The sequence below is a fragment of the Sorex araneus genome, chromosome 2, assembly GCF_027595985.1.
Source record: "Sorex araneus isolate mSorAra2 chromosome 2, mSorAra2.pri, whole genome shotgun sequence".
NCBI lineage: Eukaryota > Metazoa > Chordata > Mammalia > Eulipotyphla > Soricidae > Sorex > Sorex araneus.
In genome coordinates, this window is record NC_073303.1 from 231,938,072 (window position 1) to 231,952,515 (window position 14,444).

The following is a 14,444-nucleotide window of genomic DNA, read 5'->3' on the forward strand; positions in this document are numbered from 1 at the left end:
GCCCGGGGACTTCTTCCTGAAGCATAGCATCTTTCTTGCGGGGCTCTGCCAAGGATTGGGGAATGCCCTGACCCCAGGGACCCACCGAGGGCTCTTGATCATGAGAATTGGTGTCATTGGTGCTTGCATTCCTACCCCAATTCCTGTCCCGCCAGCCACAGATATGATCCCCTCAATCCGCTGGCACCTTCACAGGCCGTCTGGTGCCCCCCAAATACCCAGGGTCTTTTCCGTGGCCAGATCCTCCATCATACCACCCACCACCCCGCCAAATCCCACTACATCAAACAGCTCGCCAAGTCACAGCCACAAACACCACAAAAGAGTCCAAGGGCCTTTATGGCAGGGCCAATCACAGCGTGCTGCTGTCCGGATCCCTGAGGGGCTTACAGGAAGGTCTCCCCTGGCCGCGGAAGCCGTGAGGGCAGGGGCCTCGGGGGTCTCCCCAGGGCCCGGGCCACGGCTTCCAGCCCCAACAGCTCCTCTGTATGTCTCGCCTCCATCATTGCCACCTGCTGCTCCAGCTTCCGCCGCTGTTCCTCCTGCTTCCGGTGGGCACCACGGAAGGCCAGGACCAGGGAGCTGCGGGGGGAGTGGGCGGGGTCGGAGGGACAGAGGTGGAGTCAGGTGAGCTGGGGAGGAGCCTAGAGGGGCGGAGTCAAACTTGGGCTGGGACAGTCAGATAGATTGGGCAGGGTTTGAGATAGACGGAGTCAATGGGTTGGGCGGGGGCGGACTTGGACTGGGGGCGGAGCCAGGCAAGGTGCTGTGGGGCAGCAGCTGAGGTCCAAGAAAGCCAGGGTCCCCTCGCAGTCAGAGTCCTAGAGGCGGGCGCCCACCTGTGAGCTTTGCACAACTCTCGGGTGAGCTCGGCGCTCTGCACGCGCCTGGCTCTTCCCTTCTGAACCACCTGCTCCAGCTCCTCCCGCAGCGCCTGAAGCTGCTCCTGCAAGTCTAGCGCCCTGCTCGGACGAGAGAGCAGGTGGAGACAGAGCCCGGCTGCCGGCCGGCCTTCCTGCCCCCTGCCCCGCGGCTTCCAGCGGACACACCAGGTGTCTGCACATTTGTGCACATGCATGCATATTCCCAGGTGCTTCATGTGAACATATATGCATGTTCCTATGTGTGTCCATGTATGTCCAGACATGTCCAAGGATTTCATGTGGACACACCTGGCGATAGGGTTTCCTGCCCAGGTGTTTCCCTGCAACCACATCTGCACACAGCGCTCCCCACACTCTCACATGCACCCCCACCCTGGGCTGGCTCCCAAGGCTGGTGTGGCCACCCACCGGGTGAGGGATGCTGCCAGTTCCTGGGCAAGCTTCTCCTGGTCCTGCTCCTGGCTCACCCAACCACCATCAAGACTCTGGCTCCCCGCAGGGACAGCGGGAGGGTGCTGTAGAGGCAGAGGCACACAGACCTCAGCTGAGTGAGAGAGAATGTGCTCATCCAGGCTGGGCACCAAAGCAGCCAGAGCCTGGGATCCCAGCCCCAGCCAATGGACAGACACCCCAAAGCCACTCCCTCACATGGAAAGCCAATAGCTTAGGGGAGAGAGTAGCAGGTGAATCTAGCCCAGGAGGGGGCGAGGTCTGAACTCAGGCCGACAGATTGGTCAGTACCCCACACAGGTCAAGCCTCAGGTATGTGATTTGAAGGAAGGTCCCAGAAGTCACTGTAGGCCTTAAGCATATGATAGGAGAGACTGACAAGGATCCAGGAAAGATGACCTCTGGGGAGGAAGCAGGGGCTGGAATGTGGCCGTGGAGGCAGAGGGGTGATCAGGGCTGACCTCTGAGCAAGGCTGCATACCAGAGCCCGGACTCCACCCCAAGCACTGCCAGCTATGACCCAAACCCCCACAAAATCATCAGCTCAAAGGCAGGAACACTGGACCCTAGGTGTGGCCCCTGCCAGGCAGACTTGGGCCCTGAGCGGGAGAGAAGGGGTCACCAGGAGAGCCCCAGCGGCTCCGCTCACCAGGGTGACGCCCTCCTCATCATCCTCGCTGCTGCTCCCAGCGCCACTGGTGTCCCCAGAGCTGCTGCCCGAGCAGCCCGTCTGGAGCAGCTCCAGCTCCCACCGCAGCTGGGCCTGCAGCAGCGCATGCGCGGGGCTCTGGGCGCGCATTGCCGCCTCCCGCAGCTCCAGGCCCCGCTTCTCCCGCCGCACCAGCTGCAGCCGCAGCATCAGATCTGCCAAGCTCTCCTGGAGTGTGCAAGGGCAGAGTGAGCCCCATCACCACGGGTTCCTCCCTTGGCCCGAGCTTATGCCCCTTCCCCCGCCTCTCTTTCCAGCCCAAAGGGTGTCGAGAGGTGCCCAGGGGCTATTCAGCATTTTGTGCTCTGGAGTGAGGTCCCAGTGTGGTGCTGGGCTGACCATATGCAAGTTGCAGTTGGCTGCATGCAAGGCAAGCACCTTCACCACAATGTGGTCTCTCCAGTTCCAGATTTAAGAGTTTTATGAGAATTGGATACTAAAGGACTCATCCTACTCATCCCTCAAAACCCCAGCCCCAGTTCTTCTAGGAAACCTGCCCGAGTCCAGCAGACTACCCCCTCTTGCAGTTGGGTTCTCAATCACCTTCCTCTTAGCAAAGGGTCTCAGCCCCCCAACTCCAAGCAAGACCAAGCCCAGAGCCAACCCCCCAGGAGTACCCGGGTGGCTGCCAGGTCCTGCTGGATCTGGATCTTGTCCAGTTGGGGCAGTGCAGGACCAGGCTGGGTGTCCAGGATGGCCTGGACCATGGCTTCTGCACGGGGCACGGTGGACACGGGCGTCAGGGTGGGGCCCGGCTCTGGGGGGATCTTCAGCAAGGCCCGGTGCTTCTGAAGGCACTGAATCCAGCCCTGGAGCTGCGCGGCCACCTCCAGGGTCGTGGGCCTGTCCACACTGCTGCCCTCGGGGCTGCCGAGCAAGGAGAGGTGCTGGGGGAGCAGGCCCTGTGGCCACCCCCTTTGCCTCTTGGGGTTCTCAAGATGGGTCATCACCAGGGGCTGCTAGGTGCTGCAGTGTGGGCGTGAGAGTACAGACCCCAGTGGGGACCCTCACCCCAAGGAGCTGTCCTGCTCCTGCCGGTCAGCTGGGAGGACACCAGCCTCAGGCTGCTCGTGACCCACAGGGGCCTCCCGCATCTTCCCACCAGCGTCAGTCCCATGCCTGCCCCAGCCCCCTGCTACCCCACACCCCACGAGGGGTTGGCACCTGGGCAAGGAGCCCTGCCACATGTCTCCGTCCTGGGCCAGCAGCCTCTGTGCCTCTTGCTCGGCCACCTCCAGCTCCCTGGGGGACGCCGCGGCCCGCAGGACAAGCAGGCTGCCGTAGGCTCTCTCGCAGCTCTCACTGGCAGACACGGGCTTCTGAGCGCTCCACGACGTCCAGCATGGTCTGGAGGTGGGCTGCCAGGGCGCCCGCACTCCTCCCCCCTCAGGGAGCAGGCAACCCACTTCCCGGGCACGTGGACTAAGGCAGCTACCCGGGCTCCCATGACGAGGTGAGTTGGGGGCTTAGGTTCAGGCGTCTCTTGGGATGGAAGGGCACCTCTGGGCACCCACCCGGCCACCAGCCATGTGAATGAGCTTCACCCACCTGTCCTGCAGAGCCAGGCGGAGCACAGTGGCCTCTGCCTCCCGCTGGCCGAGCTGCATGCTGAGGGCTTCGCACCGGCCCTTGCAGCCCTGGAGCACGGCCGACAGCAGGCGGTTGAAGCACTTGAGCTTCTCGATGCTGCTGCTTCCAGAGTGGGGAGCAGGGGGCATGAGCCCCACCTCGGAGGCCCGTCCCAACCTCCACACCCCCACCCGGGGCAGCAGGGCCTGCGGAGCTGGGCCAGTGGCGCTCGCTCACCCCCGCAGCTGCTCCAGCTGCACCTCCATGGCGTGGGACTCGGGGACACTGCAAGGGGTGACAAGCAGCTGGGTGCTGGGGTCACTTCTGAGGCGCCGGAGCAGGGGTTGAGCGAGGGGAAAGGGGGTGTCCTGGCAGGGAGAAGGTTTGTGTCACCCAATGCTCAGGGCATGTTCCCCCCCTCCCCCAGTCATGAAAACTTTCAGGTTCTATGACCAGGATCTGAACCTCAGCATTCAGGCCCTGTGGGGCACAAGATCACATGTGTTCTGTCTGCTTCTTCGGGGTCAGTTGCAGTGTCCCACTGGGCTGTGCCCAGTGTCTGCTCCCAGAAGTCCCCCAGGGGCCAGAGCAGTAGGACAGCAAGGAGGGCGCGACCCCAGTGCCATCCCATAGGGTTCCCAAGCATCACCAGGAGCGGCCCTGAGCGCAGAGCCCAGAGGAAGTTGAGCACAACCGGGCATGGCCCAAAGCCCTAAAGGATAAACAACAACAACAAAAGTTTCCCAGGGGGCTGCAGAGTCCTGGGGTCACGCCGAGCCCCCATGTGTGAAGCACAAGCCATGACAGGCAGAGCTCTCCGCCCCAGTGCTCAGGAGCTGATGGGCCCCCACTCACCCGGGTCCCCCACGGCTCAGCCCCAGGGCTGCCTGGTTCACTGCGGGAGCTAGGGCCTTGGCCTTGGCCCAAGGGCTGGGCGGGCTCCAGAGTCAGCAGGAAATTCTGCAGCTCCTGCACCTAGGGAGGGGTGGGGACTAAGGATTAGGGTCCCTACACCCGCTGAGGACATCCCAGTGTCCTTCTACTCTGCCATGCCCCTCCAGCTCTGCTCCTGGGGGGCTCCTGCCTTGATGCCCTCCAGCCTCACCCACGGGCCCGAAGGCCAGGCTGGCCACTACCACTGTCTTGCTCCTGCCCCCACTGGCCTCTGGGCCCTTCCTGGGCCCTTCCTGGAACAATCCAGACACGCAGTCACCTCCCTCAGGCCTGCCTGGGTTACAGCTGCAACAATGCTGCCCCCAACCCGGCTCAGTGGTCACTCCTGGCCCCATGTCCAGTGCTCACTTCAGGCTCTGTGCTCAGGGCTCACTCCCAGGTCTGTGCTCAGGGCTGACTCCTGGCTCTGTGCTCAGGGATCATTCCTGGCTCAGGGCTGACTTCTGGCTCTGTGCTCAGGGATCACTCCTAGCTCTGTGCTCAGGAGTCACTCCTGGCTTTGTGCTCAGGGGACACTCCTGGCTCTGTGCTCAGGGCTCACTCCTGGATGGCTTCAGGGAACCTTGTGTAGTACTGGGAGTCGAATGAGGGTCAGGTTCGTGTAACGCTGATGCTTCCCTGGCTGCAGTTTCTGCGCTCCGCGTGCCTCGTGGAGACCCCCATGACTAAGATTGCCGGGCTCCAGTTTCTCCCTGCTCAAGTCTAGTCCTGCACAGCCTAGGCAGGTTTCTTGGAAGGTGGCACCGAGTTGCTGCCATGTTTGCTGCCTTCATAAGACAGGGCCGGCAGGGGCTGTGCCCACTCACCTCTCTCTGCACGGTCTCCTTCTCGGCTTGCATGCGTGCCAGCTCTGCCTCTCGGCTCTCCAGGGCCAGCCGCAGCCACGCATTTCTCTCTGCCAGTCCAGCAGCCTCACGCTGCAGGCCCCCGGGACCTGCCTCTGGCTCCATTGCTGGCATCCCTGTCCCCGGGCCGCCGCCCTCTGCCTGTTGGGGCTGGGGCTGGACACGCCAGGCGGTGGCCGTGGCCTCCAGGGAGCAGAGCACGTCCTGCAGCTTCTCAAACACATCTGTAGGGCCTGGGGGCTCCCCGGCCTGAGGTGCCTGGGGGGTCTGGCTGGCCGGCTCAGCCAGCTCCAGGGAGACCTTGCCGCCATCCTCGTCTGCTTCTGCGTGTACACTGGGGAGCAGTGGGAGATGGAAGGTTCTGGAAATGGGACCCTCTGGGGCAGTCTGGCAGGAGCCAGAAGGGAAGAAGGTTGGGGTGGTCCTTGCAGGGGCCCTACCTGCCTCGGGGGCTGTGCCCCAGGGGCGGCTCCAGGTCCATACCCTGCAGTTCTGGCTTCACCTCCTGGGCCAGGTCAGTGGCTGGGCCAGCTCCAGGGCCTGTACTTCGGCTAGCCACTTCAGTCTCCTCCGAGCTCTCCACCACCGGGTCCAGCTCCCCCTGCCAAGGGGCCGCTGCTCTGAGTCAGCAGCCATGGGTCTCGGGGCCCCTCAGTGGGGTGTGGCCGTAGGGGACACTCACGGGCAGTGCATGCCTCCCTCGGCGGCTTCGGGGCCGTGTGGCCCGGGCGCTCATGTCTGCAGAGATCAGTGGTCGGTGCCATCTCCTGGCCTTGGCGAGCCCCTCTGAGCACAGCCCTAACCTGCCCCCACACTGGGATGCCTGCCAGGACAGGCCGCTCACAACCTCTCCAGGGGCCAGTCCCCTCCCAGGCCTTCTCCCAGCCCCATCACCTCTGCCTATTCAACGTCTGCTGTACCTGGTTGCAGAGGGTCCTTCAGCCACTCGCAGTCGCTATCCTATGGGGCCACTCTTGGAGGACCTGAATGTCCAGCGGGCACTCTCAGGAGTCACTCAGGCCACTCAGGCCTGGGAGGGGCTGGGCACAGGAAGCCCCCGCGCCGGTCACGTGCTCCATCATTGTGCTGTTTCCTCCTCGGCTTCCTCCTGCTAGTATGGGGGCCTCCAGGCCTGGGGGTCCCTCCTTGAACCTTTGCATCTCACTGCCAGAGCCATAGTGTCCCAGGGGTCCGCCCAGTGTCCCCCCAGTTTCCCCAAGGCAGAGCCTACAGTGTGTGTGTGGTGTGTGTACGTGTATTGTGTGTGTATGTGTGTGTCTGTGTATCTATGGGTGTTTGTGTGTATGTCTGTGCCTGTATGTGTGTGCGCGTGTGCATGTGTATGTGCCTGTCTATATGAGGGCCTAAGTGTGCCTGTGTGTCTATGTGTGTCTATGAATGTCTGTATGTGTCTGTGTGAGTGTTCCTATGTGCATGCCTATGTGTTTTGTGTGCATATCTGTGTCTGTCTGTGTGTCTGTCCATTTCTTTTTCTTTTCTTTTTTCTTTTGATTTTTGGGCCACACCCAGTGATGGTCAGGAGTCACTTCTGGCTCTGTGCTCAGGATTTATTCCTAGTGGTGCCAGGGAACCATATGGGATGCGGGGGATTGAACCTGGACTGGCTGCACACAAGGCAAATATTCTACCTACTGTACTATCACTATGGACCCTGTGTCTGTCCATTTATTTGTGTGAATGTGTGTGTGTGATGTGTCTATGTGTGATTGTGTGCGCATATGTGTCTGTGCATGTGTTTGTGTGAGTATGTCTCTGTGTGTCTGTAGTGTCTGTGCATGCACACACAGTTTTCATTCCCATCAGGACCAGCACAAATATGGGATCGAAGCTTCCAGTGGGTGGTGCCCAGATTGACCCTAGTTCCCTCAACTGTGAAGTGTCAGGGACAGGAGCATTTTTCAACAATGTCCACTGAGGTTTTCTGCGATTGGGGATCACACTGGTGGTGCTCAGACACTATTCTCAGCTCAGGGCTTGGGGCATGCTTTGGGCTGTGCCCAGGCTTATCCGTAGCTCTGTGCTGGGATTCAGACCGAGGTTGGTGAAATGCCAGGCAAGTACCCTCTCTCTGAGACGTCTCTCCACTCCATCTCTGGTGGGTTTTTAAGCACATGGCTGGGCACCTGGAGGAGTCAGGCCCCTTCTCCCTCTCTGCGTCCACACAGGTACCAGCCACTGTTCTAGCAGCATAAGTGCAGCCTCAGCACTTAGATGGGCTCCACATCTGGCCATTGACACCCACCTCTAATGGGCCTCCACCCTGTCACCTGCGCACCAGCCCAGCCCCCTCCCTGATTGCAAAGCGACTTCACTCCCTTCCCCACCCAGGCCCCAGAGATGGCTGTGCCTGTGCCTCCCAATCACACACACTCCCTGGCTCCCTGCTGCCCTCAGGATATAGTTTGAGCTCTCCAGTCTGGCAAAGGCTTGCTGAGGGTTTGGGGAGTGCATGCAATGTAAGCTGGAGCCTCAGCTTCCCCACAAGTCTCAGGGACCACACCTGGCAGCCCCCATTACAGTATGGCACTAAATTAGAACCGAAATAACAACCAGGGCTGGAGAGAGGGATATGGTGGTGCTCTCACTCTCTGCCACCAGGGTGCCCTCTGTGTCACAGGTTCCCATAGCTGTAGCCTGCCTTCCATGAATCTGTGAGTTCCACTCTCAGGACCCTCCATGCCCCAGTCCTGTGGGATTCTCCTTCCTTCCAGGGTCAACAGCCCCAGGAGGTCACCGACAAAAAAAAACAAAAGCCAGTGTTCTTTACAGGGCTGAGGGCTGAAAAGACTCGTGTGTGTGTGTGTGTGTGTGTGTGTGTGTGTGTGTGTGTGTGTCTGAAAAGGCTCATGTGTGTGTGTATGTGTGAAGACGAAAGGTAGTTTGACAAAAACTCCCGAGTGTGTGTGTGTAGACGAAAGATAGTTTGACAAAAACTTCCCGGTGTGTGTGTGTGTGTATGTGTGTGTGTATGCGTGTGTGTGTATGTGTGTGTGTGTGTGTGTGTGTGTGTGTGTGTGTGTGTGTGTGTAGACGAAAAGTAGTTTGACGAAAACTTCTGGCTCCATCATTCGAGTTTCTGCAAATGTGAGTAAAACAAGGAGTCAGCTGAACTGGATAACTGGGAGGGGCCCTCAGCTATAAGCACCCTGCCCCTCACTGAGAGCCACAGCGCCTCCACCAATCACTAGCCTGCCCCGCGTGTCCTCACTACCCCAGGCCAGCCCGGTCCCAATTCATTTGTCACCAGGAATCATGGCCAGTCGGAACGAAACCTCCCTTGCCCTTCGCGTCCCAGCCAATCACCGACCGGAATTCTAAAAGCTCCGCCCAATAAACGTTCAGAGTTCGTCCTGCTCCCTGTCCATCACATCTCAGGCCCTCCCCGCGCTTCAGTCCCTTCCCAATGGTAGCCAGAAACAAGAAAGCTCTTCCCGCCCCTTTCCCTGTCCATCAAAGATCAAAACTCATCCCGGCGCAGCCCTAGCCTATCGGTGCCCTGGCCTCGCGAGAAGCATGCTCGCCCTCCCTATTGAACTACATTTCCCAGGAGGCGTCGCGCTGGCGTACATCACTTCCGGCTACGAAGATGGCGGCTTCCTAGCAGCGGGCGGTCGGGTTGAAAGGCTGCGTAGGCATCCGTGAGCGAGAAAGTGGGTGTTGGCAGCGTGGGGACCCGGTCCTAGAGAGCCCCGCGCCGCGCCTGGTTCCTCCGCGAGTTCTGGCTTTCCGCGGCTTCGCTTCCATCCCGCTTGCGGCTTTGTTGGGGCTGCGAGGCGCGCCGAGAGCCAGGCTGGCGGTGCCATTGGCGCCCTGACTTTCCTCCTAGGCCCTATACGGTTCCCTGCCGCTCTCTGCAGAAGCCTCTCTCGACAGCCCAGCGCCCCGGGGAGTGTCCTAGAGGTGATTATTCCGTGATTACCAAGAGCTTCAGGTAACAGAAACCCCAGTTCTGTCCGGCTTGAACCAAGGAAGGGAAGCCTGTGGGGTGGATTTCAGACATGGTTGTCTCCAGGCGCGCCCCAGGGTCTCTGTTGTGTTCTGGATGAGCATCACATCAGGCTGGCAAAAGGGGCTCCGGGCAGCTCCAGACAAGCAGGATGCTCAGGCCTCTATGGGATCCTAGGCCCCTTGGTGAGCCATGTAGTGGTCAGAGGTGCTGCCTAGCCGAGGAGGGTCAGGGAAGAGTGGCCGCAGATAGGAGCCACATACCAGGGCATGCAGGCTGTCAAGAAGCCCTTGTGCCCCGTAATCCGATGACTTTCAACATCCAGAAGCAGAGGACCCTGGCTTCCCCCGTGCCTGCTCCACCCGGCCACTCGGGAGCCATGGAAGTGGCCGAGTCCATCAGTCTGGCAGAAGAGGAGGAGGAAGAGGAGGAGGAAGAGGAGGAGCAGGCTGCCTCAGAGCCCAGGCCCCCCACACGCTCCAACCCTGAGGGGGCAGAGGACCGAGCGCTGGGGGCCCAGACCAGTGTGGGCAGCCGCAGTGAGGGCGAGGGCGAGGCAGCCAGCGCAGAAGACGGCCCTCCAGGCCCTTCCGGAACTGGTCCCAAGCCCTGGCAGGTGCCCCCAGCCACACCCGAGGTCCATGTTCGGACACCAAGGGTCAACTGTCCAGAGAAGGTGGTGAGTGGGGCTAGTCGCACAGCACTGCCTTTACTTGGCGTATGTTCCCTGTGGACCAGTGGCCGTGTCAGGGGCTAAAGCCCACATCTGTGTCCTCGCACTGAGGGGCTGAGGCAGAGCCAAGGGGGCTGTCTCCACCCGCAGGCTCCCCAGATTGGCCCATTGGGCCTAGTTTCATTGGTTCTGGGGTTCTGGTTCGGGCCTGTTCCCAGCTGCTGACCCCCAATCATGCTGCTATCCTTGGGGTGCTGGGTCTGGAACTGGGAGGTCATCCTCATGCCCTTTCTGCCGGGCCTGCTGAGAGGGTGAGGGCAGGGTGGCCCTCTGTCCGTCCTGGCACCCACACCCTTCCTGCCCATGCAGATCATCTGCCTGGACCTGGCAGAGGAGATGGCGTTGCCGAAGCTGGAGTCCTTCAACGGGTGAGGGGCCTTGGTGGTCCCCCAGGGGTGATCAGGGTGTGGAGGTCCCCCAGCAAGTGAGTTGGCTGCAGGAGTCCCTCAGGGGTAAGCAGGGTGCGGGGATCCCGCAGCAGGTGAGACCGAGCTGCGGTCCCAGGGGCCACCCTCACTCCCTTCCCGTGGAGGACCCCAGGGATGGGTTGGTGTGGGGGGCACTGGCTGAAGGCCTAGCCCCAGCCTTGGCTCCGCCCCCAGCTCTAAGACCAACGCCCTGAACGTGTCCCAGAAGATGATCGAGATGTTCGTGCGTACCAAGCACAAGATCGACAAGAGCCACGAGTTTGCGCTGGTGGTGGTGAATGACGACATGGCCTGGGTGCGCGAGCTGCGGCGGGGGCAGGCGCAGGGTGGAGGTGCAGGGACTGGGTGGTGGCGGAGCGGGAGATCGCCGTTCTCCCCTCGTGAGCCCTGTACATATGTCCCTACAGCTGTCCGGCCTCACCTCAGACCCCCGCGAGCTCTGCAGCTGCCTGTATGACCTGGAGACTGCACCCTGCTCTGCCTGCAGTATCCTTCTGTGCATCCTTCTGCTCATGTGCACACCTGCTGCACCGCCATTCCCAGGGTGGAGACTGACCCTTCCCTGGGCAGCCTTAAGATCTGACCCTGCAGGACTGGACATGGCAAGGCTATAGCTGTGGCCTCGTGGGCCATCAGCCTCTGTGTGGACCCCACACCTGCACGTGGTTCCCCTGAGCACTGCAGCTGTGGCCCCAGCCCCCAGGTTGGGGCTCAGTCTGCACCACCGCGTGTGCTGCACGCATGGTGATGCACCAGGAGGCCCTAGTGTAGACAGGAAGCAGTCAGGCCTCGGAGAGCCCAGCACTCGCTGTCCAGGCTGCACGTGCAGCCGGCCTGCACCGTCCTCAGCACATGGTAGGAAGTAGCCCCTGACCACCACCAAGTGTGGGAGCCCCAAGACAGAAAACAAGAAATAGTGAGGATGTGGGGCATGGGGGGGCCTGGGACCCCATGGTTCTTTCACTGTGAGGAGAGCAGCTGCCCAGGTCGGAGTTTCATGTCACCAGACATCACAGGTCCAGTGCCCTGAACCCTGCTGGGTGAAAAGGGTAGGGGGTCAAGTGGCGTGTCCAGGGGCAATGGCACCCCACCCGGTGGCCTCAAGACCCCTGCCTACCAGTGCTCCTCTCCTGCCTTCTCCTTAGCATCCCATCCAGACCTGGAAGGTCTCTTCAACCTCATGTGAGCCCCCATCTTCGTGATTCTTCCACTCGTTGCAAATGAGTTGTCAGGCCTGCAGGACCCCAGAGTCCAGGCCAGGGGCGTGGCTGGGCATGGGGAGGGGTTAGGTGATGGGCGTGGCCAAATTACAGGGGTGTGATTTATACAGGGCTTGGCCAAGTTGTGTGGGTGTGGTTTAGGTGTGGGGCGTGGCCAATTTGTGGACCTGGTTAGAGTGTAGGCGTGGCAAATGTCCAATAGGTCTGACTGAGTTATGGGCGTGGCCGAACATGGCTGTAGGTCTGTGTGGCAGGTGGGTGTGACTCTTCTGGTGACTAGGAGCACTGACATTCTAATCATTTTTCTCATCTCTTTGGGAATGTAAAATGTCATTCTTAAGCTGTGGGCCCATGTTTTTTTTCCCTCTCTTTTTGTTTTTTTTGAGCCAGCACACCCATGACTCAGGTGCTCCTGGGAGGTGCCCAGAGGACCCTTGGTGCCATCTCCCCAGGCAGGGGAGATGTGCCAGTGACCTAGTACGCAGCCAGGCCGTGGTGGTGGTCTGGGACCAGCTGTCCCTGCCGTGGCCCTGAGGCTTTGCTCCTTAGCTGTGGGGGCTCTCCCTGGAAAAGAGGCGCGCTTGTCTCTGAGATCTGCACACCAGACCCAGACAGGCCCCCACTAGTCTACATAGGCTTCCTTGGCGGTGGGGGGAGGGCAGGGCAGAAGGAACAGGGGGAGCAGCTGAGCTCTCAGCCTCTGTGGCCTGACCCCAGCTGCCTCTGCCATGTGGGGCTCCAGCCAACAGAAGACAGAGCTGCCTGTCACGGAGAACGTGCAGACCATCCCTCCCCCGTACGTGATCCGCACCATCTTGGTGTACAGCCGGCCCCCGAGCCAGCCCCAGTTCTCCCTGACGGAGCCCATGAAGGTGAGCACAGCCTGGCACGGGGTAGAGCGGAGATGCCTGGGGCGGAGTATGAGGGAGTGGGTCTGACGTGGGGCTCCTCCACCACAGAAAATGTTCCAGTGCCCATATTTCTTCTTCGACATCGTGTACATCCACAACGGGGCTGAGGAGAAAGAGGAGGAGCTTAGCTGGAAGGTGAGGGGCCCAGGGATCACGACCATCACACCCCAGGCGACTCTGGGCAGACCCTGCTCCCTGTACCTGCAGTATTGCCCAGGCCTCCTGCAAGAAGCACCCTCTGTGCCTCGCCTCGCCTCTTCCAGCCTGCAGTGAGCTTTCCCAAGAAAACAGGCTGTGTTGGGATCAACTCCTATTCATCCCTCAGTACCCAAACCAAAATTTCCCTCTCCAGGGAGCCCCACACCGGGACAAGGGAGCCTGTGTGCACCCTTCTGTCTCTCCTGGTGGGGCACCAGGACTGATACTTCTGGGGGGCACGAGGTGGGTAGTGTTTGCTGGATGCTGTGATTTTTTGTTTGTTTTTATTTGGCCTGGAAAACCCAGCACCTACCCCTGATGCTTCCTCCTCTGGGAATCCTTCCAGTGGCACCCCTGCCTGAGTCTCTTGCTCCCCTCTGCCTCCCACCCCCAGGATACGTTTGCCTTCATGGGAAGCCTGGATTCCAAGGGGACCAGCTACAAGTACGAGGTGGCACTATCTGCGCCTGCCCTGGAGCTGCACAACTGCATGGCCAAGCTGCTGGCCCACCCACTGCAGCGGCCCTGCCAGAGCCATGCCTCTTACAGCCTGCTGGAGGATGAGGAGGAGGCCGCAGAGGTGGAGGCCACTGTGTGAGCCAGCCAAGCTGTTTCTCAAACTGATCACTGTGGGACCCCTCTGGGAGTTCCAGGAGACACCCAGGGCACAAGGCTGTGTGTGTGTGTGTGTGTGTGTGTGTGTGTGTGTGTGTGTGTGTGTGTGTGTGTGTGTGTGTGTGTGTGTGTGTGTGTGTGTGTGTGTGTGTGTGTGTGTGTGTGTCTCAGGGGGCACCCAACAGGTAACCCAAGATCCTAGCAGACTCTGGATACCCCATTCCCTATACTTCCCACCTACCGTTTGTCAAATGGGCATTTTTATTCTTTCCTCAAAATAAAAGCTCCAGGACACTCTGATTCAAATGCACAATAGCTACTGTGTGATTGTGGGGATCTTTGAGGGTTGCCAGGGACAAAAAACCGGAGTCACAGAGTGGAGAGCTGTAGGCAGGCACCTTTGCTCCAGAAGCCCTGGGCAGCTTCAGGCACGGCTATATTCAAGCGAACACAAATGTGCCCAGCACAGTGGGACTGGTCTAGCCCCGATGGGAGTCACAGGAGCTCCAGTGGCCTTTCAGTGGAATGAGCTCCCAGTTAGACTACCTCCAGTACCGCAAATCCAACCCTGTTGAGTATCATTGAATGGGTACGTGCCTGTCCAGTTGGCTCCTGCTTACCCAAGAGTCCCCATTGGCTGACGGGGAATCAATTTTCTTTGCTCCAAGAGGTCGAAATGCACCCAGGTCATACGGGGTCCCTCAGGGACCACCTCGACAGAGGGAGGCTTGGGGACACTGTCGGTGGGCATAGCCGGGATACCGGGCCGCAGCCCCACCCCTACACGCCCGGTTAGAGATGGTGGCGCCCCGGGCTGTCCCTACCCGCCCTGGGCCCTTATCGGCGTCCCCAGGCGGGGCCTGCATGCTCTCCTGTCTGGCCGCTGGACTGGGTTCCCGCGCGCGGCCGGGTAGCCCCGGGGCGTGTCGGCGCGTGCGCACCGCGGCACGGCGGGAAGTTG

General features: G+C 60.6%; 2 protein-coding genes across 11 annotated transcripts; one reads left to right on the forward strand and one right to left on the reverse strand.

Annotated features, from left to right (window-relative positions):
- Nucleotides 1-320: 320 nt before the first annotated feature.
- Nucleotides 321-6,432, reverse strand: USHBP1 (USH1 protein network component harmonin binding protein 1). 6 transcript variants are annotated; one of them, XM_055126976.1, is made up of 13 exons: nucleotides 6,332-6,432; nucleotides 6,094-6,149; nucleotides 5,852-6,012; nucleotides 5,373-5,745; nucleotides 4,468-4,587; nucleotides 3,850-3,980; nucleotides 3,592-3,729; nucleotides 3,208-3,345; nucleotides 2,661-2,910; nucleotides 1,984-2,211; nucleotides 1,293-1,399; nucleotides 840-962; nucleotides 321-582 (listed from the first exon to the last, which is right to left on the reverse strand). In XM_055126976.1, the coding sequence occupies exons 2-13, from the start codon at nucleotides 6,145-6,147 to the stop codon at nucleotides 387-389; spliced, it is 2,019 nt and encodes a 672-aa protein (XP_054982951.1). In that variant the 5' UTR covers nucleotides 6,148-6,149; nucleotides 6,332-6,432; the 3' UTR covers nucleotides 321-386. The 6 variants fall into 6 exon arrangements, with proteins under 6 accessions (XP_054982951.1, XP_004616928.2, XP_054982949.1 ...); XM_004616871.2 differs by having other exon boundaries at nucleotides 3,592-3,732; XM_055126974.1 differs by having other exon boundaries at nucleotides 3,592-3,735.
- A 2,512-nt stretch (nucleotides 6,433-8,944) lies between these two features.
- BABAM1 (BRISC and BRCA1 A complex member 1) lies at nucleotides 8,945-13,783 on the forward strand. 5 transcript variants are annotated; one of them, XM_055126340.1, is made up of 10 exons: nucleotides 8,945-9,082; nucleotides 9,259-9,363; nucleotides 9,704-10,057; nucleotides 10,421-10,479; nucleotides 10,714-10,834; nucleotides 10,947-11,037; nucleotides 11,697-11,721; nucleotides 12,502-12,631; nucleotides 12,719-12,805; nucleotides 13,263-13,783. In XM_055126340.1, the coding sequence occupies exons 3-10, from the start codon at nucleotides 9,758-9,760 to the stop codon at nucleotides 13,464-13,466; spliced, it is 1,017 nt and encodes a 338-aa protein (XP_054982315.1). In that variant the 5' UTR covers nucleotides 8,945-9,082; nucleotides 9,259-9,363; nucleotides 9,704-9,757; the 3' UTR covers nucleotides 13,467-13,783. The 5 variants fall into 5 exon arrangements, with proteins under 5 accessions (XP_054982315.1, XP_054982317.1, XP_004616720.1 ...); XM_055126342.1 differs by having other exon boundaries at nucleotides 9,259-9,332; XM_055126341.1 differs by having other exon boundaries at nucleotides 9,018-9,070.
- The last annotated feature ends 661 nt before the right edge of the window (nucleotides 13,784-14,444 follow it).